The sequence below is a fragment of the Chenopodium album genome, chromosome 14 (assembly GCF_948465745.1).
Source record: "Chenopodium album chromosome 14, dcCheAlbu1.1, whole genome shotgun sequence".
NCBI lineage: Eukaryota > Viridiplantae > Streptophyta > Magnoliopsida > Caryophyllales > Amaranthaceae > Chenopodium > Chenopodium album.
In genome coordinates this window covers 7,410,071-7,432,297 of record NC_137847.1, presented here as the reverse complement: position 1 = coordinate 7,432,297, position 22,227 = coordinate 7,410,071, and the positions used below count along the sequence as shown (strand labels likewise).

General features: G+C 33.5%; 2 protein-coding genes and 1 pseudogene across 3 annotated transcripts; all 3 read right to left on the bottom strand.

The window, feature by feature from the left end:
• Positions 1 to 910: 910 nt before the first annotated feature.
• On the bottom strand, positions 911 to 5,240 carry LOC145578784 (DNA repair protein RAD51 homolog). The gene is made up of 9 exons (XM_081636086.1): positions 4,979 to 5,240; positions 3,526 to 3,670; positions 3,298 to 3,408; positions 3,102 to 3,193; positions 2,518 to 2,612; positions 2,320 to 2,433; positions 1,685 to 1,814; positions 1,404 to 1,525; positions 911 to 1,319 (listed from the first exon to the last, which is right to left on the bottom strand). The coding sequence occupies exons 1-9, from the start codon at positions 5,072 to 5,074 to the stop codon at positions 1,196 to 1,198; spliced, it is 1,029 nt and encodes a 342-aa protein (XP_081492212.1). The 5' UTR covers positions 5,075 to 5,240; the 3' UTR covers positions 911 to 1,195.
• Positions 5,241 to 6,493: 1,253 nt separating this feature from the next.
• On the bottom strand, positions 6,494 to 10,148 carry LOC145578783 (putative pectinesterase/pectinesterase inhibitor 13). The gene is made up of 4 exons (XM_081636085.1): positions 9,409 to 10,148; positions 8,360 to 8,856; positions 7,969 to 8,129; positions 6,494 to 7,191 (listed from the first exon to the last, which is right to left on the bottom strand). Exons 1-4 carry the CDS (start codon positions 9,880 to 9,882, stop codon positions 6,494 to 6,496), a joined length of 1,830 nt encoding a protein of 609 aa, XP_081492211.1. The 5' UTR covers positions 9,883 to 10,148.
• A 1,965-nt stretch (positions 10,149 to 12,113) lies between these two features.
• Positions 12,114 to 19,957, bottom strand: LOC145577695 (putative pectinesterase/pectinesterase inhibitor 12 pseudogene; annotated as a pseudogene). Its single transcript, XR_014098832.1, has 2 exons — positions 18,934 to 19,957; positions 12,114 to 12,781 (listed from the first exon to the last, which is right to left on the bottom strand). The product of XR_014098832.1 is annotated as a putative pectinesterase/pectinesterase inhibitor 12 pseudogene (transcript).
• Between the last annotated feature and the right edge of the window lie 2,270 nt (positions 19,958 to 22,227).

Below are 22,227 nucleotides of genomic sequence, written 5' to 3'. Positions count from 1 at the left end.
CCAATGGTTGCCCAAATCAATGGTGGTCATCAACTTTTTTATTAATATCTCTCTCTTCCATCTCATCTATGCCCAATCACCATGCCCAGTTATGCCCACATATACCCATTGATTGCCCTCTAATTTTTTATGATCATAATATTCATCACTAACTAAGAAAATAATAATAAAAAAAAAAATAGTCCACTCATACCGTGACAAGTGGCACACATATATTGTTTGCCCACCCTTTGCCAATGGTCATGGCCATGACCTGGTCATTAGATTTCTCTCTCCTATGGGAAAAGAGAGTAAAGAGAGCTTGCGTGAAGGAGAGGGAGGTGAATAGGTGATAGCAACTTATCGAAATGTGGTAGGGAGGGGCGACGAAATCGGGAACAAGGTAGGAATAGGGGGCCGAATCTGGGGACAAGGATGGGAGGGGGGGTACGGAATCGGGGATGGGAATTAAAGGGCGCCAGAAAAGGGATCAAAGGGAGGTCTAGCGACGATGGGGTTGGGATAAGAAGACACCGGCGAAGAGAAGGAGATGGGCAGTGGAGGAGGAGGGGCGGTAAAGCCAGTGGGGCTCACTGGGGGTTTTCTTTTTATTAATAAGGTTTTTTTTATTAAAAAATGAAAGTGATATAAAAATTGACCAATGATACTTTGACACGTGTCATAGGTAACCTATTAAATAGGTTACCAACCGGCCACATTTCATTTATGGAAGATGTGTCAAAGGTCGTTTTATTTTGGAAAGACCGGTGAAAGGTCGTGTTATTTTTGACAAATTTTCCTAATAAATATCCAAATGAGTGAATGAGTGTTAGGATGCTAAATTGGGTATGAATTTAGTGTTGTATGAGCAAAAGCCATTTTCTAGTGCGTGCCAAATTGTCAATACTCATCTCTAAATTGCAACTTGAAGTCAAATAAGAAGACAAGCTTGTCAATAACAAAAAGCTTGAAGCCAATATAATGGAAATTAGTGTAATAGGACAATTGTACACAAGAACCTGAAAAACGCATCTAAGCAAAGGATCTACATTTGTAGATTTGCTATTATACTAATCTACATTACAGAATTTACACCCTCTCCCAACCTTTCAGGCAACAATGAGAAATTGTAATCAGCAAGACCTCATCCGTACAGCAATGGTGAAGAAAAACAGCTGTTGTGTACATCCACTGACAGTAGCAAGAGGATTAGGTATCAGTCTTTAACATCAGTAACACCTTCGGAAGAGATCTGAAATCTTGCTTCAGCTTCAGCAAGGCATGGGGAGCTTATTACTTTACATATGCGCTCCTCCCCTCTTCCCTTTCGGAGAGCTAATCTGAATAGTTTAACGGAAAAAGTTCAGCACATCAACATATCTGTATTTTATTTGACAGAAAATTATAGGTCGAGATTAACTGACCTGGTTGTGGAAGCGTGAGCCATTATATTGCCACCAATAGGTTTGATTTGAGGACCAGCAAAGACTGCAGAACCATCCACTTGGGCAACCACTTGATTTGTAATGACCACAGCAACACCAAACTGCAATGCCAATCATGCAGTTAAGGATAGTTTCCCACAAGCATAATGACTTATAGCAAGGTTTGTATCCTCGTCTTATATGCTACCAGTTCAGAGCATATGAACGCTAAGTTCAGTTTGCTTGAAGTATCAAATGTCAAAATGAAGCTGAATAATTACCTCATCTGCCAGCTTCTGAAGGCTCCTAAGGAACTTAGCAAGGTGCATTTGTCTGGCTGATAACTCACCCCTTCCTGAGAAATCTGTCCGATAAAGTGCAGTAGCACTGTCTACGATCATAAGAGCAAATCTGCAGATGAGAAATCCATATTAATTTTGACACCATAATCCACAACTTATAATCAAGCAAAAAGTAGTGGGCGCAAATGACAGCATCAGTGCTTCAAATTTGTATAAATTTTAACCAGAGGTATAACTGCAAGATAACCGAGGCTGCAGGACATTCAAGTCAGCCACTAACAATTCTAAACATATAAGGGCAATATAAAGACAAGTTTCTAGTTCCATTTCAAAATATCTACACATTGCACTCTATTTCAAGTTGTTCTGGAGTGTTGAAAAATGGCTGCTAATATGCTATAGTACAGAAAACAAAGAAAGAATACGAGTTCCTAAGGAATATAAAGGTTGGCTATATTAATTAGACAAGTCACAAGTGAAATTGACAAAATCCATTGAGTTTCAGATCGTCATTTAATTGAACAAAACATGGTGATTTATCAAGTTGTAATGTTGGCAACAAGCTAAATGCAAGATACTCTACTCAATCAAAAAACATAAGAAACTCAAAATACCTTGTTTCCACCATCATCGATGCTGCTTCAAGCAAAAGCCTTGACTGATGATCAGTGTTATATGCTCTTGCATAGGCCACATTTTCTAACACATCAGCACCATTCAACCCAAACCTGGAATAAAAGCACAGTTTTACAAATTGTATGCTTACGTATATAATAGAAAGAGACAACAAATAGATGGCAGCTGACACAAACCTCTCTGCAATCTGTAAAAGTCTCTGCGGCCTAAATGTCCCCTCTGCATCAATGTACATTGCTTTTCCTTCACCACCTCCTTGGTCTAATGGGAGCTGAGACACCAACAAGAAAATTGGAAACATTAAGCATTATAGTTTTATAGATGGGTCTAGAACAGAATTGCAGCATAACACAATCAAAATATATATTTAGTCCCTCCTGAGAAGAAGAAACATGTAAAAATTCTGAAAGCTATCTAAACACAGAGATATACAGTTTTGCTTGAAGAAAATTTAACCTCAAGTTGGCAGTTTCAAACAATTCTCAAGAAGTCAAGAGTAATATCCAAATTTGTCAGACAATGGATCTAAAAAATATATGTGGAGTATAAGTCAAACAAGTACTCGCTGTACAAGTCAGTGCTCACAGGGGATATGTTAAGAGCACCAATTTAAGAATTGTAGCGGCTAAAATTAAGATAGCCTGAGATGAATTTATTTATTTTTTAAAACATGAAGGGAAGACAATAATTTTAGTAGTTTTTGATAAATAAAAAAAAAAAAAAAAGGAAGACAGTTTATCGAGTGAACAAGAATTTTTACTTGGCAAGTGACACAGAGCGTGTGACACAGTTGAGTCTTTCCAGAACGAAACTCGCCATATAATTCTGTGATTGATCCCGTCTCAAGTCCTCCTGCCAAATGATATAATTACATGAAGTCAGTTTACCGCTGAAGTTACTGAATATATTATATATAGCAATGACATGCACAGGTAAAGATGGTGTTAACAACAAACCTTCTAAGATTTTGTCAAGCTCTGTAGAGCCAGATGTAATTTGAATAATCTCGAGTCTCTGTGCATGGAGTTGAGTAGCACTGGTAAAGCCTAAAGGAACCAGTTTTGAAGCTTCCAATCAAAAGAGCAATAGAGGCAGCAAATATTAATGTTGATTTCATAAAAAAGAATCAAGGTATAGCAGAAAACAGAATCAAGATATACAAATAATATCAATATCATTCTCACCTGCTTCAATTATTTTGTCAACTTTTGCTTCACTAATTCCTTTAATATGAAGAAGCTCCTTGCGCGGAGAATAGGCAACAGATTCAACTGTACATAAGCCAGCATCTTTAAGCTTCTTAACATCCATAGCCGCAATACCAGCTGCCTAATATAAGAAACAAATTAATTCGTACTGTTGCATACAAAGAACTTCTTGACTTAATGAATAAAGGTAATTGTACTCGCATCAATTCTTAAAGAACAAATTTTTTTATTTTTATTTTTTAATTGGAATGCATATTAAAGGAGAAGCAACAAAATAAAAAAAATAATAAAAATGCATTTGTATAAATTGTAGTCAGTAGTCTTAGTACTAAACCAAGTTCTAATTCCTGTATACAGCAATAGAAAAGCATTCTTGACTCTTGAGCTTCCGCGGAAAATTAGCAAAAGACAGGTTGATGAGCTAATAATGAACCACAAAGCACCAATTATATTTAGCTCCTCCCTACTTAGCTTGACTAACAATCACAGAATCAAATACTAAAACTGCTGGCAACAATATTGAAATATCTTTGTCTTTCTCTCAATAATGGGAAGACCTAGTCTACTGCCGCACCAAACAAGTATAGGGGCAACCTCAATCACCGATCCAAGAATTAAAAAGTACACAAATCATAGAAGAGGAAAATCCAACATTAAATATCCAAACTCTTGTTGACTGGTAGAGCAATACAACAAGAAAAGCTTTTCTGTTTACACAAGTCATAGAAGGCTTTTCTGTATTATGAATTTCAAGAAAAGCTCTTGTTGACTGGTAGAGCAATACAACAAGATCAATATTAAATCGTAACAATTTAACCCTCTTCAATAACACATCAACAACTTCTAACAAGAATTACCCATTAATAGAAGCAGCCGGTTAGGAGTAAAGAGGGTAACATTTACCCCATAAACCCAAAATATGGAAAGCTAGATTAAGCTTCTTGATCACACAAATTCCTGGAAGATTAGCAAGAAACCATAAATTCTGGGTGTAATCAATTTCATCAAAGTTGAAAGGGAAACAGCATACCCATTTCACTATATCAAGAAAATTTTCGGACCCATCTAAAGAAATAAGCAATTATTGACAATTTACAGTAAATAATCAAGAAACCCTAAAATTGATTTGGTATTGAAAACACCCAGATGAAATAAGAAGACCCATTTCGTTATATCAATAAATTTCTTGAACCATCAGAAGAAACCACAATCATCAACTAATAACTGTAATTTCACAAGAAACCCTCAAAATAAAGGATTATAAAGAAAACCCAGATAAACAATTTCAAGAAATTAAAGAAAAAAAAGACCCATTTCACAATATCATTGTTAAATAGCAAGAAACCTAAAGTTTGATGAATATAAAGAAAACCCAGATAAAATTATCAAGAAATGAGAGAAAAAGAGGAGAAATTTGGGGGAATTGTACCTGTAATTGTTCTACAGGAGAAGGGCCATGTTGAATTTCTTCCATTTCTTCTGATTCTTGAGCCACTGCCCTTGGGTTTCGCTGCTGCTGCTCCATTTTTTGCGATGTGAATAATTCCCAGAAAACCCAGAAGATTGAACCTTGAATTTGGAAGATAGAAAGACTTGAGGGCTTGAGATTGGTGGGGAAAGGGGCTTTGATCTAGTGGAAAACTACAGCAAGATATTCGAAATGTTCAACCTAGGCGCCAAAATGTAGTGAATATTTTGTTAGCTTCCTTCCTTTTATGCACTTGGGTGATTTGTGTGTTTTGATTCGTGCTTGGGAAGTTTTGTAGAGGTGTAGCCCAGCCGTAAGAGGCTGAGAAGCACATCGTGGTGGTGTGGCCTACACGGGCATGTGGCGGTCGGTTTTTTTTTTTTTTTTTTTTTTTTGCCCTTGTTTTGTAAAAAGCTTTTTGAATAGTTTTCGGCTTATTAATTACCATTAAATATTTTACTACGAGTATTTAAAAAGGCTAATTTGGATGTCTGGTAAATAGCTTATAAAAAGAGCTTTTTGGGTCCCTAAAGCTCTTTTAGAAAAAACTCAATATAAGAGTTTTTTGCAATTAGCTTGTTGAATAGTTAGGTTTTTAGGTGTTATATACACTGAAACAACTAATAATAAATAGCTATTTACCAAAACACTTTTACATAAGTAGCTATTCGCAATTAACTAGTCAAATAAGCTAATATTACCAGCTAGTCTAACAAGTTAATACAGTCAACTAAAAGCTATTTACCAAACAAGGGCATCAATTTTGATAACACATGATCTACAATGATAACACGACCGTATTTTCTTGTGTCATAGAGATCTGATATTAACTATTGAGAATGAATCAATCAATCATCAATTACATTATACTAAAGGCGAAACTTAGAGAACACTTGGCAAAATATTGTAAAATGATTTCACTCCAAAACCACTTACTAAAAAAAATTATTGTAATTAAATTATGACTTTTAGTTTATATAAAATCTAAAATAAATGTCCTTAAATATCAAATTGCCCATTATAACTATTACTCCGTATATGTTTAATTAATTTCTTTCACAATATTTCAAACTTTTTACTACTAAGTCTATTTATAATATTTATATATCCATTATTTTTTGTAAAATTTATTATTTTATTGTCATTAAAATTATTTAACAAACGTGCATTGTACGGGGTTTAATCTAATTCTCAATATGTTTGAGAATACCTTAATTATTCTTTGCTTAAAATCTCAAAAAACAGTTGAAGGGGGAACTAGGCATAGCGTATGTCATATTGTTAATTATACATAGTAGAATAAATCAAGTAAAATCCTCATCTAAGATAATGTACATCAAATAAACAAGTATATGAAACACTCATTAAGAATGCCAAAATTTTCTAAAAGTTCTAGCTATAAGTAATTTTGAATAAATAAAATCAAATATGAACATCCAATTTCCTTGTTGAATCAAATACATGGCCATTGAGCCTTCAATTGTACAACCCAAAATGAACTTGCACCGAAGGGTTGTCTCGAGTCCAACTACCCTGCAAGAAGGGTGTAACAGTGTAACTTTGTGCCTCTTGTCTACTAATAGACTTCTTATAACCACCCCATTTAACTCGTTTCGAGGTATCTGCTCCAGGACCATGGTTGTTAAACTCGGCATAGTACAATGTCTTAAGTGCAAAATCCCCGTGCCATGGTGACCATCCCTCTGGCGTGATCACCTCACCAATCGTACTTTCCATGACAATTGTCCTAGAGTATTGCTTCCAAGGTCTACCTAGGTATGTCTTGAACTTATGTTTTAAAGGGAATAGATCCTTGTCGGGGTAGATACGACAATTATGAAGAACAATACCCGTGTTTTCGTGTTTGTCAGCCCTTCCTTGGGCCGTGACTATGTTTTGTTGGTTGTCCATTGGCTTCCTAACAATAATCATACAGTTTTGGAAGATGGCAGCCGCGTCACCAAATATAAAGTCTATTGTACCAGTGATGTAACAACTGCGGTAGAATTGTCTATGTGCTTGAACATAAAGGGTGTCTTGGTATGCTTCCATACGACAATTGAGAAAAATTGAGCGATCTGCTTGCACTCTAAGGGCTACTGCTTGGTGTTTTTCCGGGCCTGCCGTGTTCTTGAATCCTAATGCAATGCCAACAAATCCTTCTCCTTGCACAGCTGAAGCATAAATGTTTGTTTAGAATTTCATCATGGAGGATACTAATGGTCTAACGAACTAAGTGTAACATTTTCACAAAAAGTAAAGAGTATTGAATCAACTATTGGTAATGGATGAAAATGGAAATTTACGAAGAAAAAAAATACTACCTCTGATCCAATTTACTCGCAACAAAGGAATATTTTATGTCTCACAAATAATACCCCTTTGTTGCGAGTAAATTGGACCGGAGGTAGTATTTTCAAGAAACTAACAGTATGATGATGAGGACAATCTCTTTCTTGCAAATTACATACAAATAAACCTTTCTCATTACCACCATTAATTTATCACTACCTACCAAACGAGCTTTGTCTAATTGCATGCGTTTGTATTTTTTTTTTTTTTTGGTCCGAATCAACCACAAATGCAATACACATTAAAAATGTGATTGTAGGATTTGAACCTGTGACACCTAATATAGTGTACACGGGCCCACGATCATACCGTGAGATTAGAGGATTTGAACCTGTGACACCTAATATAGTGTACACAGGCCCACGATCATAACGTGAGATAAGAGGATTTGAACATGTGACACCTAATACAGTGTACACAGGCCCACGATCATAACTACTAAGTCGATCAGTACCTCATTGGTATCATATGTGCCCATATATTCATGATTGTGGTGCATACATACACCATAAACCGGCGCACAATTATTATTATTAAAGGAACATATATTGATTATAGTTATTTGTGTAAAGCTATAGATAGAGAAAGTATATATATACCAAAAGTGGCAGTTTCAAAGGTACGGACTCCATCTACAAAATTTTTGTTGCCAGTGACCATGCTCTTTTGTGACCCTTCCCCAAACATTGTTATATTCGTCATCTTTTTGGTAATTGTCACGTATTCTTCGTAAATTCCTTCTTTAATATAGATATAAATTCTGCTTACATACATCCCACAAAGTTAAAGTTAGCATAATTATTTCATTAACCAAATGATATATAACATATATGAAAAAATTTATATGCACTTGGGTGCACGGTGCATGGTATTTTCTGTTCATTTGATATTCTTTGTCCATTTTCAAATCTTAACCTCTATGTGCATCCGAGCGTGTATAAAAAAAGTATTGATACAACTAGGATAAAACCTTGCATTGTAATTAATTACCTTTCTTTGCGATTTTCAGGCAAGGATTTTAAACAATCATTGATGGTAGTAAAATTTCCACTCCCATCTTTCGCCACGGTGAGGTTGGCAACCAAGTTACTCACCGATTTAACCGAAAGCTTACGTTCCTCATGACCAATCCAATCGGGGAATCCCTCATCATCGACGAATGAAGGTGAACCATTGCGATTAGGTGCACCGTGTGCTAGAAGGTGACGAGTAGGAGGCTTCAAAGCTTCTTCGGCCGCACTAAATTTATCAAGAATATTTGAGATTTGGGATACAAGTGCAAGAGAGTTACTAACAAACTCCTTAGAAGCATTCACTGCTCCCTTGATCTTGTTCTTGATATCCCCATTATCGAATGCATCGATACATGTTTCTTGGTAAGAATACACCGCGCTTAACCATGTCTTAAGCTCATTAATCTCGGTATGGTAGTTCTTAACCTCATGTTCCGCGTGATGGAGTGACTCGGATAATTCATCTACCGAATCCTGTTTTTGTTATGCATGGGATTATTGTCATTAGGGTTGTAAATAATTACGTAATTATTGGTGCATGAAGTATGTAAATGAAGTATATTACATGACTATTTGTTAATTTTAAAGTATATAGTTCGATGTAAACCTAATGCATTGGGAATTTAGGAGTACATTATTGGTAATTTTTACGATGTGTCATGCTTTAAAAATTTTAAATCTGTAACTTAGAAAGTAATTTTAAATCGCACTAGGTACCCTTAATGAACATGCATACATTAAAAAGTTTTTCATGCACATTATATAAATGGTGTTGAATTGAATAATTTTTTTGAGCATTATATTCACAAGGAATATAATTTGTCATTAACTTATTTAAGGAAAATTCTTCTAAATCAATATTTCTTTATCTAATTTATATTATATTTGCCACTTTTGATTTATATTGTAGATGTTATGTGACTCTTCTATTAATGAATTAATTTTACTAAAAGAATTATTCATAAGTATTCTATTTCGGTAAGGGTAGATTTTAAAAATACGTGTGAATCAATCATATTCTTTTACCTGGAAGAGCTTCTTGCAAACTTGATATGCAGCCTTATCCTCTTGTTTATCAAACTTAAATTTTTCGGTCTTATTAATAGCCTTGACAATCTCTTTCGCGGCTGCAGAGATGGCGGCTTTGATGATCACCCTAGGGGCAATAGAAGGGTTAGAGGCATTAGTACGTACCACATTGGCTAGGGTACCCTCACATTTCTTCTTATAGTCCGTAGGGTCACATAACATTTGTATTATCTTACTCGAGGTTTTCATCTGCTCTTCTCCTCCTCCAGGAGGGGAAGGAGAGGAACCATCGTCTTTATTAGTTGCATCATTTTTCTTGTCACTAAAATAAAAGAATGCAAAAACTCCACCGGCTATACAAAGGAGGAACAATATACTACAAATTACCGCGAAGCATATCTTCTTCTTGTATTTTTGTGCACGTTCTTCTCTCCTACGTTTAGATAGTTGGCTAAACTCCTCAAAGGCCATGTTTGTGTCGAACAAGAGATCGAATCAAAAAGATGGATGAGAGGGTAGGAGGGGCTAAAGAGAGAGGCCTTCTGCCGTTGTTTTAGCTAGCATGGCATGCCTCTAGCTAAGGCAGGAATGAATGTTTTTTTTTTTTTCTTGTTTTTTTTTTTTTTTTTTTTTTTTTGGCTCTCTCTTTTACCTCCTCCCAACCTGTTAACAATATTTTTGATCTTTAAAATTATGCTTATTTTAGTGTTTTGTTTCCTTCATTTTATCTAATTTTGTTCTTTATTTTGTTTTTCTTTAAGATAGAGAGACTTAAAGAGGTCTGGATTAGAGAAGTTTTAGGGGTGTTGTACAAAATTGAAATGAAAATTAGTTACTTATTATAGGAATACAATATTGTTTGAAAGTTAGTTAAGGTTTCCTTTCAATCCGATTTTTTCGTATATTTTGTGTACAACCTTCTTCACTTTATTTTTCCCAAATTAATGATTGAATTGTACTATAAATACCGAAGAGATAAAGTTTTGGTGATAATAGCATTTAGGGAGACAAATTTAAGTCATCATAAATTGTAATCTGCATTAGTAAAACCAATTAATTCATTCAAATTGTGAATGATAATTGTATATGGAAGTAATATACGATTATACGTGAATGTATGTAGTTATGCTCAAAAAAATGGTATAGATTGGAATAATGCATGGATTAGATTGGACCGACCCTATATGGGGGACCAAATCATAGAGAACAAGTGCGATATTGGGTCAAAATAGTCTTGAACCGAATTGATTGTTATTAGATTTAATAATGCATATAAACCTCTAATATGATTAATTTCTCATTCAATTGGTTAATGAGAACATTTTAACCTTATATTAGGGGATTTTTATTATTATTATTATTATTATTATTATTATTATTATTATTTAATTCCAAAAAAAAAAAAAAAAAAAACATTATAGTATTCTGTTTAAAAAAAGTAAACTCAAATTAGTCGAATGCAATTCATGTTTCGATCTGATTTTATTGGCCTGATTTGTTTTTAATGCTAGCATAATCAATATATTTTGACACTTTTGTTTTGTTAGTCTCAAATTCTTGATCATCTATCCACTTCAATTCGAGTGAACAACCTATATGTGCATGAATGGCTAAAGAATTTTAATGTTTCATATGCAACAATGAACAACAATCATAGCTTCTTTTTTTTTCTAGATTAAACTAGGCTAAGCTTTTTAATTGTTTGATTCAATTTTAATTTACTAAATTTCTTTGTACATTAATCGTATTGTCTTTTAATAAATGAACCAGTCTTAAGAGTGAGGAATAACTCAAGTGGTTAGAGCTTCCCTTCCGGTCTAGATGGTCCAGAGATCAATTTGTAAAAAATAACAAAGAGTATCAATTTTCAACACATTGACACATTTAGAAGTCATAATAATAATAATAATAATAATAATAGTCATTATTAAATCCCTTCATCATAGGGAAATGAAGTAGAATCTAACCATTGTGATAGAGAATATTCTTACATTGCCTCATTGGTTTTTTTTTACACATAATCACATAGATTTTGTTTTGGTGGTGGTATATCACAATAAGGTCAACTTTTGCACATCTCTTTTGCTATCAAGTTAGCTCCTTTTATTGTTGCAGCACTTGGAATCTTTGTGGAGTATTACTTCTTGCTACCTGGTTTCTCTTTTGAGAATTGATTTAATTTCAAGTGGTGGGATTTAATCTTTTCTTGCGCAATTTTATTTGTTTTTCTTCAACAGTGATTTTACGTAGTAGTGTAGTGTCTTCTCCCCGATGATGGTTTGATCCCTTAACTTATTCTTCTCTGGATCTGCAACTCGGCCCAAGTATATGCGTGACTCTTCTCCTTCAGCCTAAAAGCGCATATCTCTACTATACGTAGGTTGTGGTTGTTGCTTCTCATCGTCATCACCAGCACACGTCTACTACTTCTCTCTTAATTTGATCATGGGTTACTATACTATCCTTCCCGTTCGATGCGTGATTCAGATCCAGTCTGAGCATCCGATTTTCTCCCGCTCTGACTGCGGGGGTGTGATAGAGAATATCCATAGAATATTCTCATCCTAGGTTTAGGATATATTTTGTATAAGATTATCTTTGATATCTGTACATATCTTATAGTTACCTAATATGATTAGGTTTCTCATTGTAACCCTATAAATATTGATCAATGGAAATCACTCTGATTAAGGAGTTTTACATTATCTGACACATTGTTCCCCAACAATAAACTCATGAACCGTAAAATTACTTGCATCATAATAATCCATTACATGATACCCTCCCCAATTTACTCTACCATTCGTTATTGAACCTGGCCCTCTATTATCAAACTCTCCATAATACAAACTATTTTGCATCTCATCAATATCATTTGATGACCATTTTATCCACCCCTTTGGATCAATAAACTCATCAATGTACGATTCGATGTACACCGTCCTAGCGTATGGCCTCCACGGCCTCCCTAGGTAACTCTGAACGCGCCTCTTGTTACCATTTAGCTCCTCGGTGGCTAGCACCGTGCAGTTTTGGAGCACGATGCCTGTGTTTTCGTTAGGCATGACTCGTGACTGAGCTGTGATGACTGTGTACTGGCCAGGAAGTGGCATACGTGACACTATGTTACATCCTTGGAGGACTACCGCGGCATTGCCAAATATGTAGTCAATTGTACCATATATGTTACACTCGCGGTAGAATTGTCTGAATGAGTGGACGTAGAGTGTGTCCTGGTATCCTAAGATGTTGCATCTATAGACTGCTGTTAAGTCTGCGTTTATTCTAAGGGCAGCTGCTTGGGCCTTTTCGGGGCCTGCTGTGTTCGCAAAGGTTATGTCTCGTGCTAAGAATCCTTCTCCAGAAACCGCTGCATTATTATACCATAATGAACTTTGGCTAGTTAGAATAGGATCTTTTATCAAAACGGCTATAATTTAGCTAGTTCAAAGGAAAATAAGAAATAAGTAATTTTCCTTTCAAATCAATAATTTAGCTAGTTTTGGAATTAAAATTTAAAATTAGCCGTTTTGGTAAATACTTTCGTAAAAATAGTCATTTTGGTAAAAGATCTGTTAGAATAGTGATAAACTAGCATAGTGCCCGTGCGATGCACGGTTTATAAATCAAACTATTAAACCCGTAGGAAAAATAAAAATAAAAACAAAGGTAATTCATTTACTATTATAAAAGGACTTGGTTACTAATGGTAAAAAAAAAAATTAAAGGAACGTTATTTGAATAGTATTTTATGTTATTTGAATTTCTTTTAATTTTTCATAATGTTATTTTATTAATTGAAAAATAAAAGAATAATACTCCACATAGCTATATAAGAAGTGGACTAATTTATTTATATCTCCCGTTGAGAAAAAACTAAAATTTTCTTATCATACCATCCGCATCAGTAGCTACAATCAATCTAATATATACATGTTTTATTTACACGTCGCACTCGTTAAATCTATAGACACAATAATAACCTTATATTTGACCTACCAGAACATATATTTTCCTAAGTTAAGCATTGTGCCAAAAACTATATATTATATAACAGTCATATATATAACCAACAGCTGATTAAATATAGTATACAACACAAATACTTCGTATATAGGTATGGATACTGTAGACACCAAATTGTGTCTCCCCAAAACCAAACCCGGTGATGAATGCCTTTCACGTTGTGTCATTATCGAATTAGGTGAAAGTGGTTTGGAAGTCGAGTGTTGCGGTTTAGTTTTAATTAAATTCTTTTCTCTCTGTTTTTGAAAATGACTTTGTTTATTTGAAAATAGCCGAACCAGTTTAGTTTGGTCTATAATTAAGGTCCAATAATAATGTAGATGGATGGGGCTCGAAGGGACCTTTCTAACGATATATTATAAGATCAATTCCGATGAATATTGAGGAAGTTATGGCCAAAATACTAAACTGGGCCTGGTTAATTATTTAAATACGGCCCAATGATCTAGAGGAGGGTCCAATATTAATTAGTATTCCTAAAATTATTAGGATTAATTATAGTTTTCTGGAAGTTTCTAGAAGATTCTTTTTGATTCTAATATTATTAGATTTAATAATTAATTATTTTAAAATAGACTTTTTATTTGGAATAAAATATCGTTTTGTTATCTTAAATATATATTTTATCTTCTGTACGGATTCCGTAAATCAAGTTTATTAAAGATTGGATTCCGCGTGAAGAAAAACGCGCTAATACAGGTTGTCGCCAAACGACAAGTCTGTCGCCACGCGACAGACCCTGTCGCCGCGTGACAGACCCTGTCGCCTCGCGACAGACATTGTCGCGTCGCGACAGAGTCGATTCCTGGCGACAACGTGTAGTTTTATTCCTTATCAAATTCTATGTTTTTCCGGACTATTTTTCTTATAAATAGGGTCCGAATTCTTGTTTTCAAAAATCATTCACAATCATCAATTCTTCCTTAATTCTCTCTTTTCTCTCTTGAGCAATATAGCTTATTTTTTTCTCTCTCTTCATAAACTTGCTTTTCAAATACAATATTCGGCATTCACAAGACTTAGAGTCTCTTAGCCAAGTTCGAAGTTGTCTTCGCCCTAGACGTGAAAGGTTTGATAATTTCTGAGGGTTTGGTCCAAAACTAGTCAAAACTTTATTTAATTTGATTTCAATTTAATTCTTTAATAATTCTTTATTATTTTCATTGAAGTTACTAACTTGTGTATTTTGTTATTAGAAAGAGGTACGAGGCTTCAAAGTAAGTAGATTAGCTTACTCTCTATATCTTTCACAATGTAGAAAGCATGCTTATTATTGTTTTATATTCCTAGTATCATGTTAGGATGCTTTTAATTCCTAGTATCATGTTAGGATGTTATTTAATGCTTTCTAGTATCATGTTTAGGGTGCCTTTAATCCTTTCTGATATCATGTTAGTACCATGTTAGGTTTAAAGCTTTGATCTTTATTGTTTAGTGACATGCTAGGATTTGTTATTAACCTTGTTAGTATCATGCCTAGGATCTTGCTATTATTATTGAGCTTTATTATGCCTTATCATGCTATTATCATTATTGTTATTGATTTATTTATTATGTTGCTTGTTTTATTTTATTGTTATTGCTTGATCACACCTTTTATGATTGTTAAAGGGAATTTGTACTTGAAATCACGCTTAATAAGATAATTATTAATTTGGTTTAGGCTAATGTGATTTTAATTCAAGTGATCGCCAATAATAGTATTATTTGTGCATTAATATTCAACCAACATAGATAAACAGGGTAGGTTTAATATAATGTTTGCATGTTATTCGAAAAGCGCGCATGAATACGAGCAGAACAAAGTAGAGGCCTATTTTATAGGGCGGGTCCTTTCTTTTGTAGATTGGATTCGTACCCTCATCCCCGGACCCTGTTTGGTTCAAGACCTTATGGAGTAGTTGATGGTCCTTTTGGATTGTCTTTTGGGTTTACAAGTTCCTAAAACTTGTTGGCGACTCTTTTTGCTTTTTGTCTTTCCCTTTGGAACGCCACCGTACTTTAGTGTATGATCAAAGTGGGGTTCAAGTTTGGGGTCATAATGCTTGAAATATTCCCTACACTGATAATTTTATATAAATAAAATATACGGAGTATATATTACTAAGATTTATCCCTACCTTAATTATAAAATGGTTAACAAAACTCTTATAATAGTGCATGGACATTTATATATCTAAAAATGTTCTTTTTACATATATTTTCCCCCATTTTATTTTAAAAGCCTTAAAATTGTCTCTTGAATTCGCTAAATTGATTTAAAAGGTTATGTTTATTTCAATATTTAAAGTCATTTACTATTTTTATTTCCTTTTGTTTTAATTTTTCTATTTAGAATTTATTAGACTATTAGGTTTCAAGATCGAAGTCAATATCTTTTTACCGTACAATCACTAAATCAAAGTCGCTCAACTAAAGTTTTGGACATTGCATAGCTACACATGCAACATCCAACACATTTAATGATTACATGCAAATAATTTTAATAAAACTACGCATTCGATATAAGTTATTAAACAATTTAACTATATATACATTTTGATAGGTTTATATCTTTCATATTAACAAAAATTTACAAATGTTATTATTATATTTTGAAAAAAAAATTTAGACTTTGGAGTTTTGTATAAGATAGATAAAGAATAAGTTAATTCCCGTCATATATGTATTGAGTTTTGGGTGTTCTATCCGGTTCACCCTTTGGGCTAATCCAGATTTGAGGATCTGTTCTAGGCTATTAGGTTCCACTCCCCTTCCGATTGTTGTTGCAGGGGAGCGAACACAGGTCCTCCCTACCAAGTGTAGTCTCAATCACCACTACACCAACAACCAAACACTTTGTATGGAGGACACGTGTTATAAAATATTATATTATATATACATATACTTTTTTATATTATAAAAAATATTATATTATATACACATACTATTATAGTTAAAAGTATTATTATGTATAAAACAACATAAATTATTGCACATGATTGTTGTATATCTAGTATAGTACATGAGCAATGCACGATTTTTAAATCAAAATGTTAGTTTTTCTAAAAAAAATTCATAAGTAATAGCATTGTTAATACGAATATTACAATTTAAAACGCGAGTAATGGTTATAATACATTTTATATCTATCCCTTTTCCGTCAAATGTCTAATTCAATTTAACTTTTATTCTTCTTGTTTTGATTGGTTATTGGTTCAGTTTATTTTTATTTTTATTTTTAATGCAAGAAAACAAAAGGTCATTGTAAAAGACATTGCATAGAAAATGAAAGGCCGATTAAAATTAAATTTATGTTCAAGATTATGTATTTTTTTTCCAAGACAACATTTCGGCTCAGCATTCAGTATTTGTCAAGGAGCAAAACAAACGATAAAAGTAATTTTTACACTATTTTGTATCTTTATCAAAAAAATTTGTATTCATCCGATTACTTGAATTGAATTTAGGATAATTTGTAGACTATTTTGGGTAACTTTTATCAATAAAGCATAAATCACTTTCATTCATTACAGGGTAGCTTTTATAATAGGTGCACCATATTTTATTGTACATCTGATTTTTTTTAAATGTTTGTATTGATTTCATAATAGACGTCAAACTAAATTCTTATCGATTTATTTAATTTTCATAAAAAAAAAATATTAGCCTTTCAAAATACGAAATATTTGTTTCCTTAATTATGCCACTTTAATCATATTGCTTCGAATTAGTTATTATTCTTTAACTTGACTATAAATAAAGATTGGAAAGACTTTATGGATTATTTGTAGTATTGGAAAGTATATATTTATTATAAAAAAATTAAATCAATATTTATGTTAGAAAATCATGAAAATCTTATGCATGTATATAAACTTGCTTTTATTGTTTGAAGTTTAACAAAAATAACTATGCTTGAATATGTAAACAGTAATTATATAGATATATTTAATACTTAAGATAAGCCAATGAGAGAGTGACATTTGTCATCCTTACATTGAGGCGCTTGTCTTTTAGTATAATATATATAGATGAATGTGATGACAACATTAAAAACTTGTATGAACCTGGTTCTCAATAATATTATTGTGGACCCGAAGTTTTACATGTGCGTAATTGGCTTTGTATTGAACATAGTGACCCTAATATTAAATATAGTAACCTTAATTTTAACATAGTAACTTTTAATAAAATTTGTGTGATTTTTAATATTGTTGCAATCCTAAAGTATGATGTTGTGATCCTATTTTTAACTTAGTGACCAATATTTTAAAATTTTCGTTTAAAAAATTTTATCTCTTATGACCTTTATGAAACACAATCACTGTTATTTTAACATAATGACCATTATTTTAACATAGTGACCTTTTTTAAAATATATAAAACGACCATATAGTATCTCTATTATAAGTGGTCTACAATAAATTAGTGTAAACCAAGTCTATTTAAGAGTATAAAGCAAATAATGTGGATTTCAGTTAGTATATATAGATGAGATTTGATTTCAGGTGTTTGAGTATATTTTCTAGATCATATACTAATTTGTACTCCGTATATATAAATGTGGCACGCATTTATACAAGATTACATTGGGTGTTATTTCATAGAGTGTATTACACTTGTTTGTGTACACTAGACATGAAACTTGTTTGTGTATGCATGTATTGCAGGTGTGTGAACCTAAGTTAACACATACTTTCACCAAATTCATTACTTTAGTAAATTCGAATATCTAAGACACCTGTGTTGTAAGGATGTTACTCTAGAAAGAAGAAACCACCCCTTTATTCACTCGTGGAGGTCTTAATTTAGATTACCACCCATACTTAATTAAGTGAATTAAACAAGGGGTTTGTGTGGATCCAACCATACTCAAGATATTCTTATACTCTCCAAGTTTCATATACTTCGTATATTGTTGGTCTTATTTTTGACTTTTGATAGTTTCTAATGTATATCTTTGAAAAACAATATGTTTAATCACGTGTCACTAAATTACACAAAATATAGTGTTATGAAAGTATACAACAAGACACATATATTTAGCTAGATCTCAGGTGGACATTTTTTTTTCCATATATATATCGATGAATAATCATGATCAGGGGTGGTTCTAAGCATGTGCAGGATGGTCAGTCGCACAGGGTCCCTAAGTGAAATTACTATAAAAGGGCCACCCTGGTTTTTTAATTTAATATCATTTTTCCTAAAAATTGATTTTAGGGTCCAATTTAACAAAATTGCACCAGACCACTTTCAGTGTTAACATTTATAGCCCCGCCTCTGATCATGATCAAAGTTTCTCACTTTACAAATGAAATATTTCAAACATCGGACAAATAAAAATAATCAGATGAAATATTTACAATCCCTTCACAACAATCCAAGGATTCTTTTAAGTGTATGTACTTTCCAAGTATATATTTGGTCTAAGTTTTCAATTAAATAAAGGATTATTTGATCATCAAAACATATATAAAATTCAAGAAAAAAGTTAAAGTATAAGAAAATTACCAACAGTTGCTGATCTGAAAGTAGTCCAACCATCAGCAACACTTCTATTACCAGTAATAATAGTAACATCACTTCCATCACCAAGCAAAACAATATTAGGTTTATAACTTGGAATCTCCACATTCTCTTCATAAACCCCTTTTCTTACATATATAAAAGTCCTAAACTCACTATTATTTGGTGCAAAATCAACCCCTTCTTGTACACTTGTAAAATTCCCACTTCCATCAGCTGCAACAATAATAGTCTCACTTAGATCATCATCATCATCATCATATCCTACACCACCACCATCATCGTCACCACCATTGTCACCCTCGTCGTAGTCATTAGGTGACCACGACAAGGGTGACAATGGTTGATTAGGGTCATCTTTGAGCATGGACAATGAGTTGCTAACATGGTTGTAAGTGTTAGCAATGAAGCTCACTAGAAGTGGCTTCCAAGGGCCGGAAGCCGAGTTAAGGCCTTCTAGGCAAGTTTCCTTGTTAGAGAGTGCAGCACTAAGGAAAACCCTAGCATCGGTTAGGTTAGATGTTTTTACCTTAGACACCGATTTTTGTAATGAAAGAAGTGATATATGGTGAAGTTCCTTACAATCTAGGAGTGATCCTCTTTGTTTTTCAATGAGATTGTAGTTAGTTGTTGCATCAAAAAGTGAGGAGAGTTTAGTAGCTTCACTTAGTGCATTTTGAAGTGATTGTAAGAGGATGTTTAGGAGGGTTAATGGGAGGTTTAAGGAAATGGTTAGTTTTAGGGTGTTTAAGCAATCATTTGGGTAAGGTGTTGATTTACATAGAGATTTTAATTCTAATTTAGGAGGTAATTTCATCTCATTGTTGTTGTTGTTTAAGGAGTTTGCAAATTGTATGAAGATTATTAAGATTAGAGATAAAATCAAGAAAAAATGAGAAGGTTTTGAGAGGGTGAGAGCCATGCTAGAGGAGGTATCAAATGAGGAGAGAATCAAAAGAGAGTTGAAATGAAGCTAAGAGAATAATATAAATAATACTCCGTAATTTAATTTATATATATAAAAAAAATTGCTATATACAGGATTGCATATAAGAAACTAAAAAAAAATTTAAAATATTTAAGCTATAACTATATTGATATGTGCCTGCTTTTGTCATACTTCGTAAAATTTTAAATTTATACTGTATCTAGATACTCCGTTTATAAAAAAATGTACTTAATGCTTATATGTGACCCTATAGCTTACATACATGATTACCATTTAATTTTTTAAAGGTATGGTAAATTTTATCATTGGTGTTTTTGGGAAGATAAAATTTTGCATGAATTTTAGTGGATTATTTTTAAGGTTATGCGTAATTTTCAAGTAATATTGAAATGGGTATCTTTGAAACCATGAATAAATGGCATTCACAAAAAGTTATGCAACTTTGCATTAGTTTAAGCCATTTTTATGTATTCTAGTAAGGACAATAAAGATAAAAAGGAATCATTGACATTGCTAAAATTGATTCTCTACTTGTTGAGTTGTTGTAGATGAAACCCATGCTAGATGAGGAAGTTGCATTGGTATTCACAACTAAGAAACCCGTGACGTACAATTACCTATTTTTTTATAAAAAAATATTGGAAAAATAAGAATTAATAATCTCAACTTTCATCAATTTTGGTAGAATAATCCCAACTTTAGATTATACTGGAATAATCCGAACTTTGGGGGGTGTTCTTTTTCTTCAATCCCAAATACCGGCTACCGGTAGAAAGGGTTTTTTTTTTTTTTTTTTGTTAAAGTGACACGTGTCACAAATTAATTGGTTAAAAATATTTTTTAAAAAAACCAAAAAAAAAAAAAAAAAAACAAGCAATCACCCATTCACCCAACCCTCCACCGCTGCTCACCGGAGCTCCCCACCCCACCCACCGTCCTCTCCTTCTTTCACCGGAAAACCACGCTCAGACCGCGAAACCTGACCCCCAATCTTTCCCACATCGCAATACACCATCTCGAAACCCCTAATCCCAGCCCCACCCATTTTCGCAACCCCAATTACAATTCATACATGTCTTCAAATCGAAAATTAGCAGCGCGTAGGGAGGGGAATTAGCGCGCAAGGAAGGGTTATTTAGCGGCGCAGGGGGAGGGGGAATTTACGACGCAGGGGAGGGGTATAAGCGGCGTAGGGGGAGGGGGAATTAGCGGCGCAGGGCGGTGATTTTTGGGTGGAATTGGGGGGGTTTTTATTGGTGGCTTTGTGGGGGTTTCAGGGAGGATGGATGGTGGTTGCGTGGGGGTCCGATGATGTTCGTGGCTAGCGGTCACTAGGGTACGTGGTGGTTGCGTGGGGTCCGACGATGTACGTGGCAGGGCTGGCGGTGACTAGGGTACGTGGTGGTTGGATGGGGTCCGACAAGGCTGGGCTAGGTGTTTTATTTTTTTTTAATTTTGGTTTTTTTTTAAAATTTTTTTTTTTTAATTTTTTTTTGGACCAATCAGAACTTGACACTTGTCAAGTGACCTGGTATAATAGGTCATTGACTTTTGTTGACCGGTTAGGGATTGAGGAAAAAGAAGACCCCCCAAAGTTCGGATTATTCCAGTATAATTCAAAGTTGGGATTATTCTACCAAAATTGATGAAAGTTGGGATTATTATTTCTAATTTTTCCAAAAATATTTGAAGGAATTTCTTCGGTTGCATGGCCCTGTTTGGTAGTTAGCTTATTGGGGGTATATTAACTTATTTGACTAACTTTAGCTGATTGACTACTAGTCAAACAAGCTAATACAAGTGTTTGGTAGTAAGCTTATTGAAAGAGCTTATTCCACTAAATAAGCTCTTTTTGAAAAAGCTCATTTTAGGAGCTTTTTCAATTAGCTTATTCATTAATTATTGTGAAATGACACTTATAACCTCATTTAATTTAAAATTCTGTCTAAACTACCTACCCCACAATTAGCTTATTGGTCATTTCACATACTCAATCACCTTTAAGCTATCAGCTATTTACCAAACACTTTTATATAATCAGTTAATACAATAAGTTAGGCAAATCAGTTAATAAAATCAGCTAACTCAATCAGCTTCAGCTTTCTCCCAAACAGGGCCATGCTATATCCAAGTTAAGATCAAGCCACTTGAATAAAATCCAGAGATTTTTATGTACATCCGGGTATACCATATATTTATCCATATATTTATAGGTATTTTGTATTCATTTTGATAATTGTTTTTCATTTAATCATCAAATGAAGGGCAAAAACACACGGGTGTACCGTACACCCATGGATATTTTGTACTCATTTTAATGATTGTTTTTC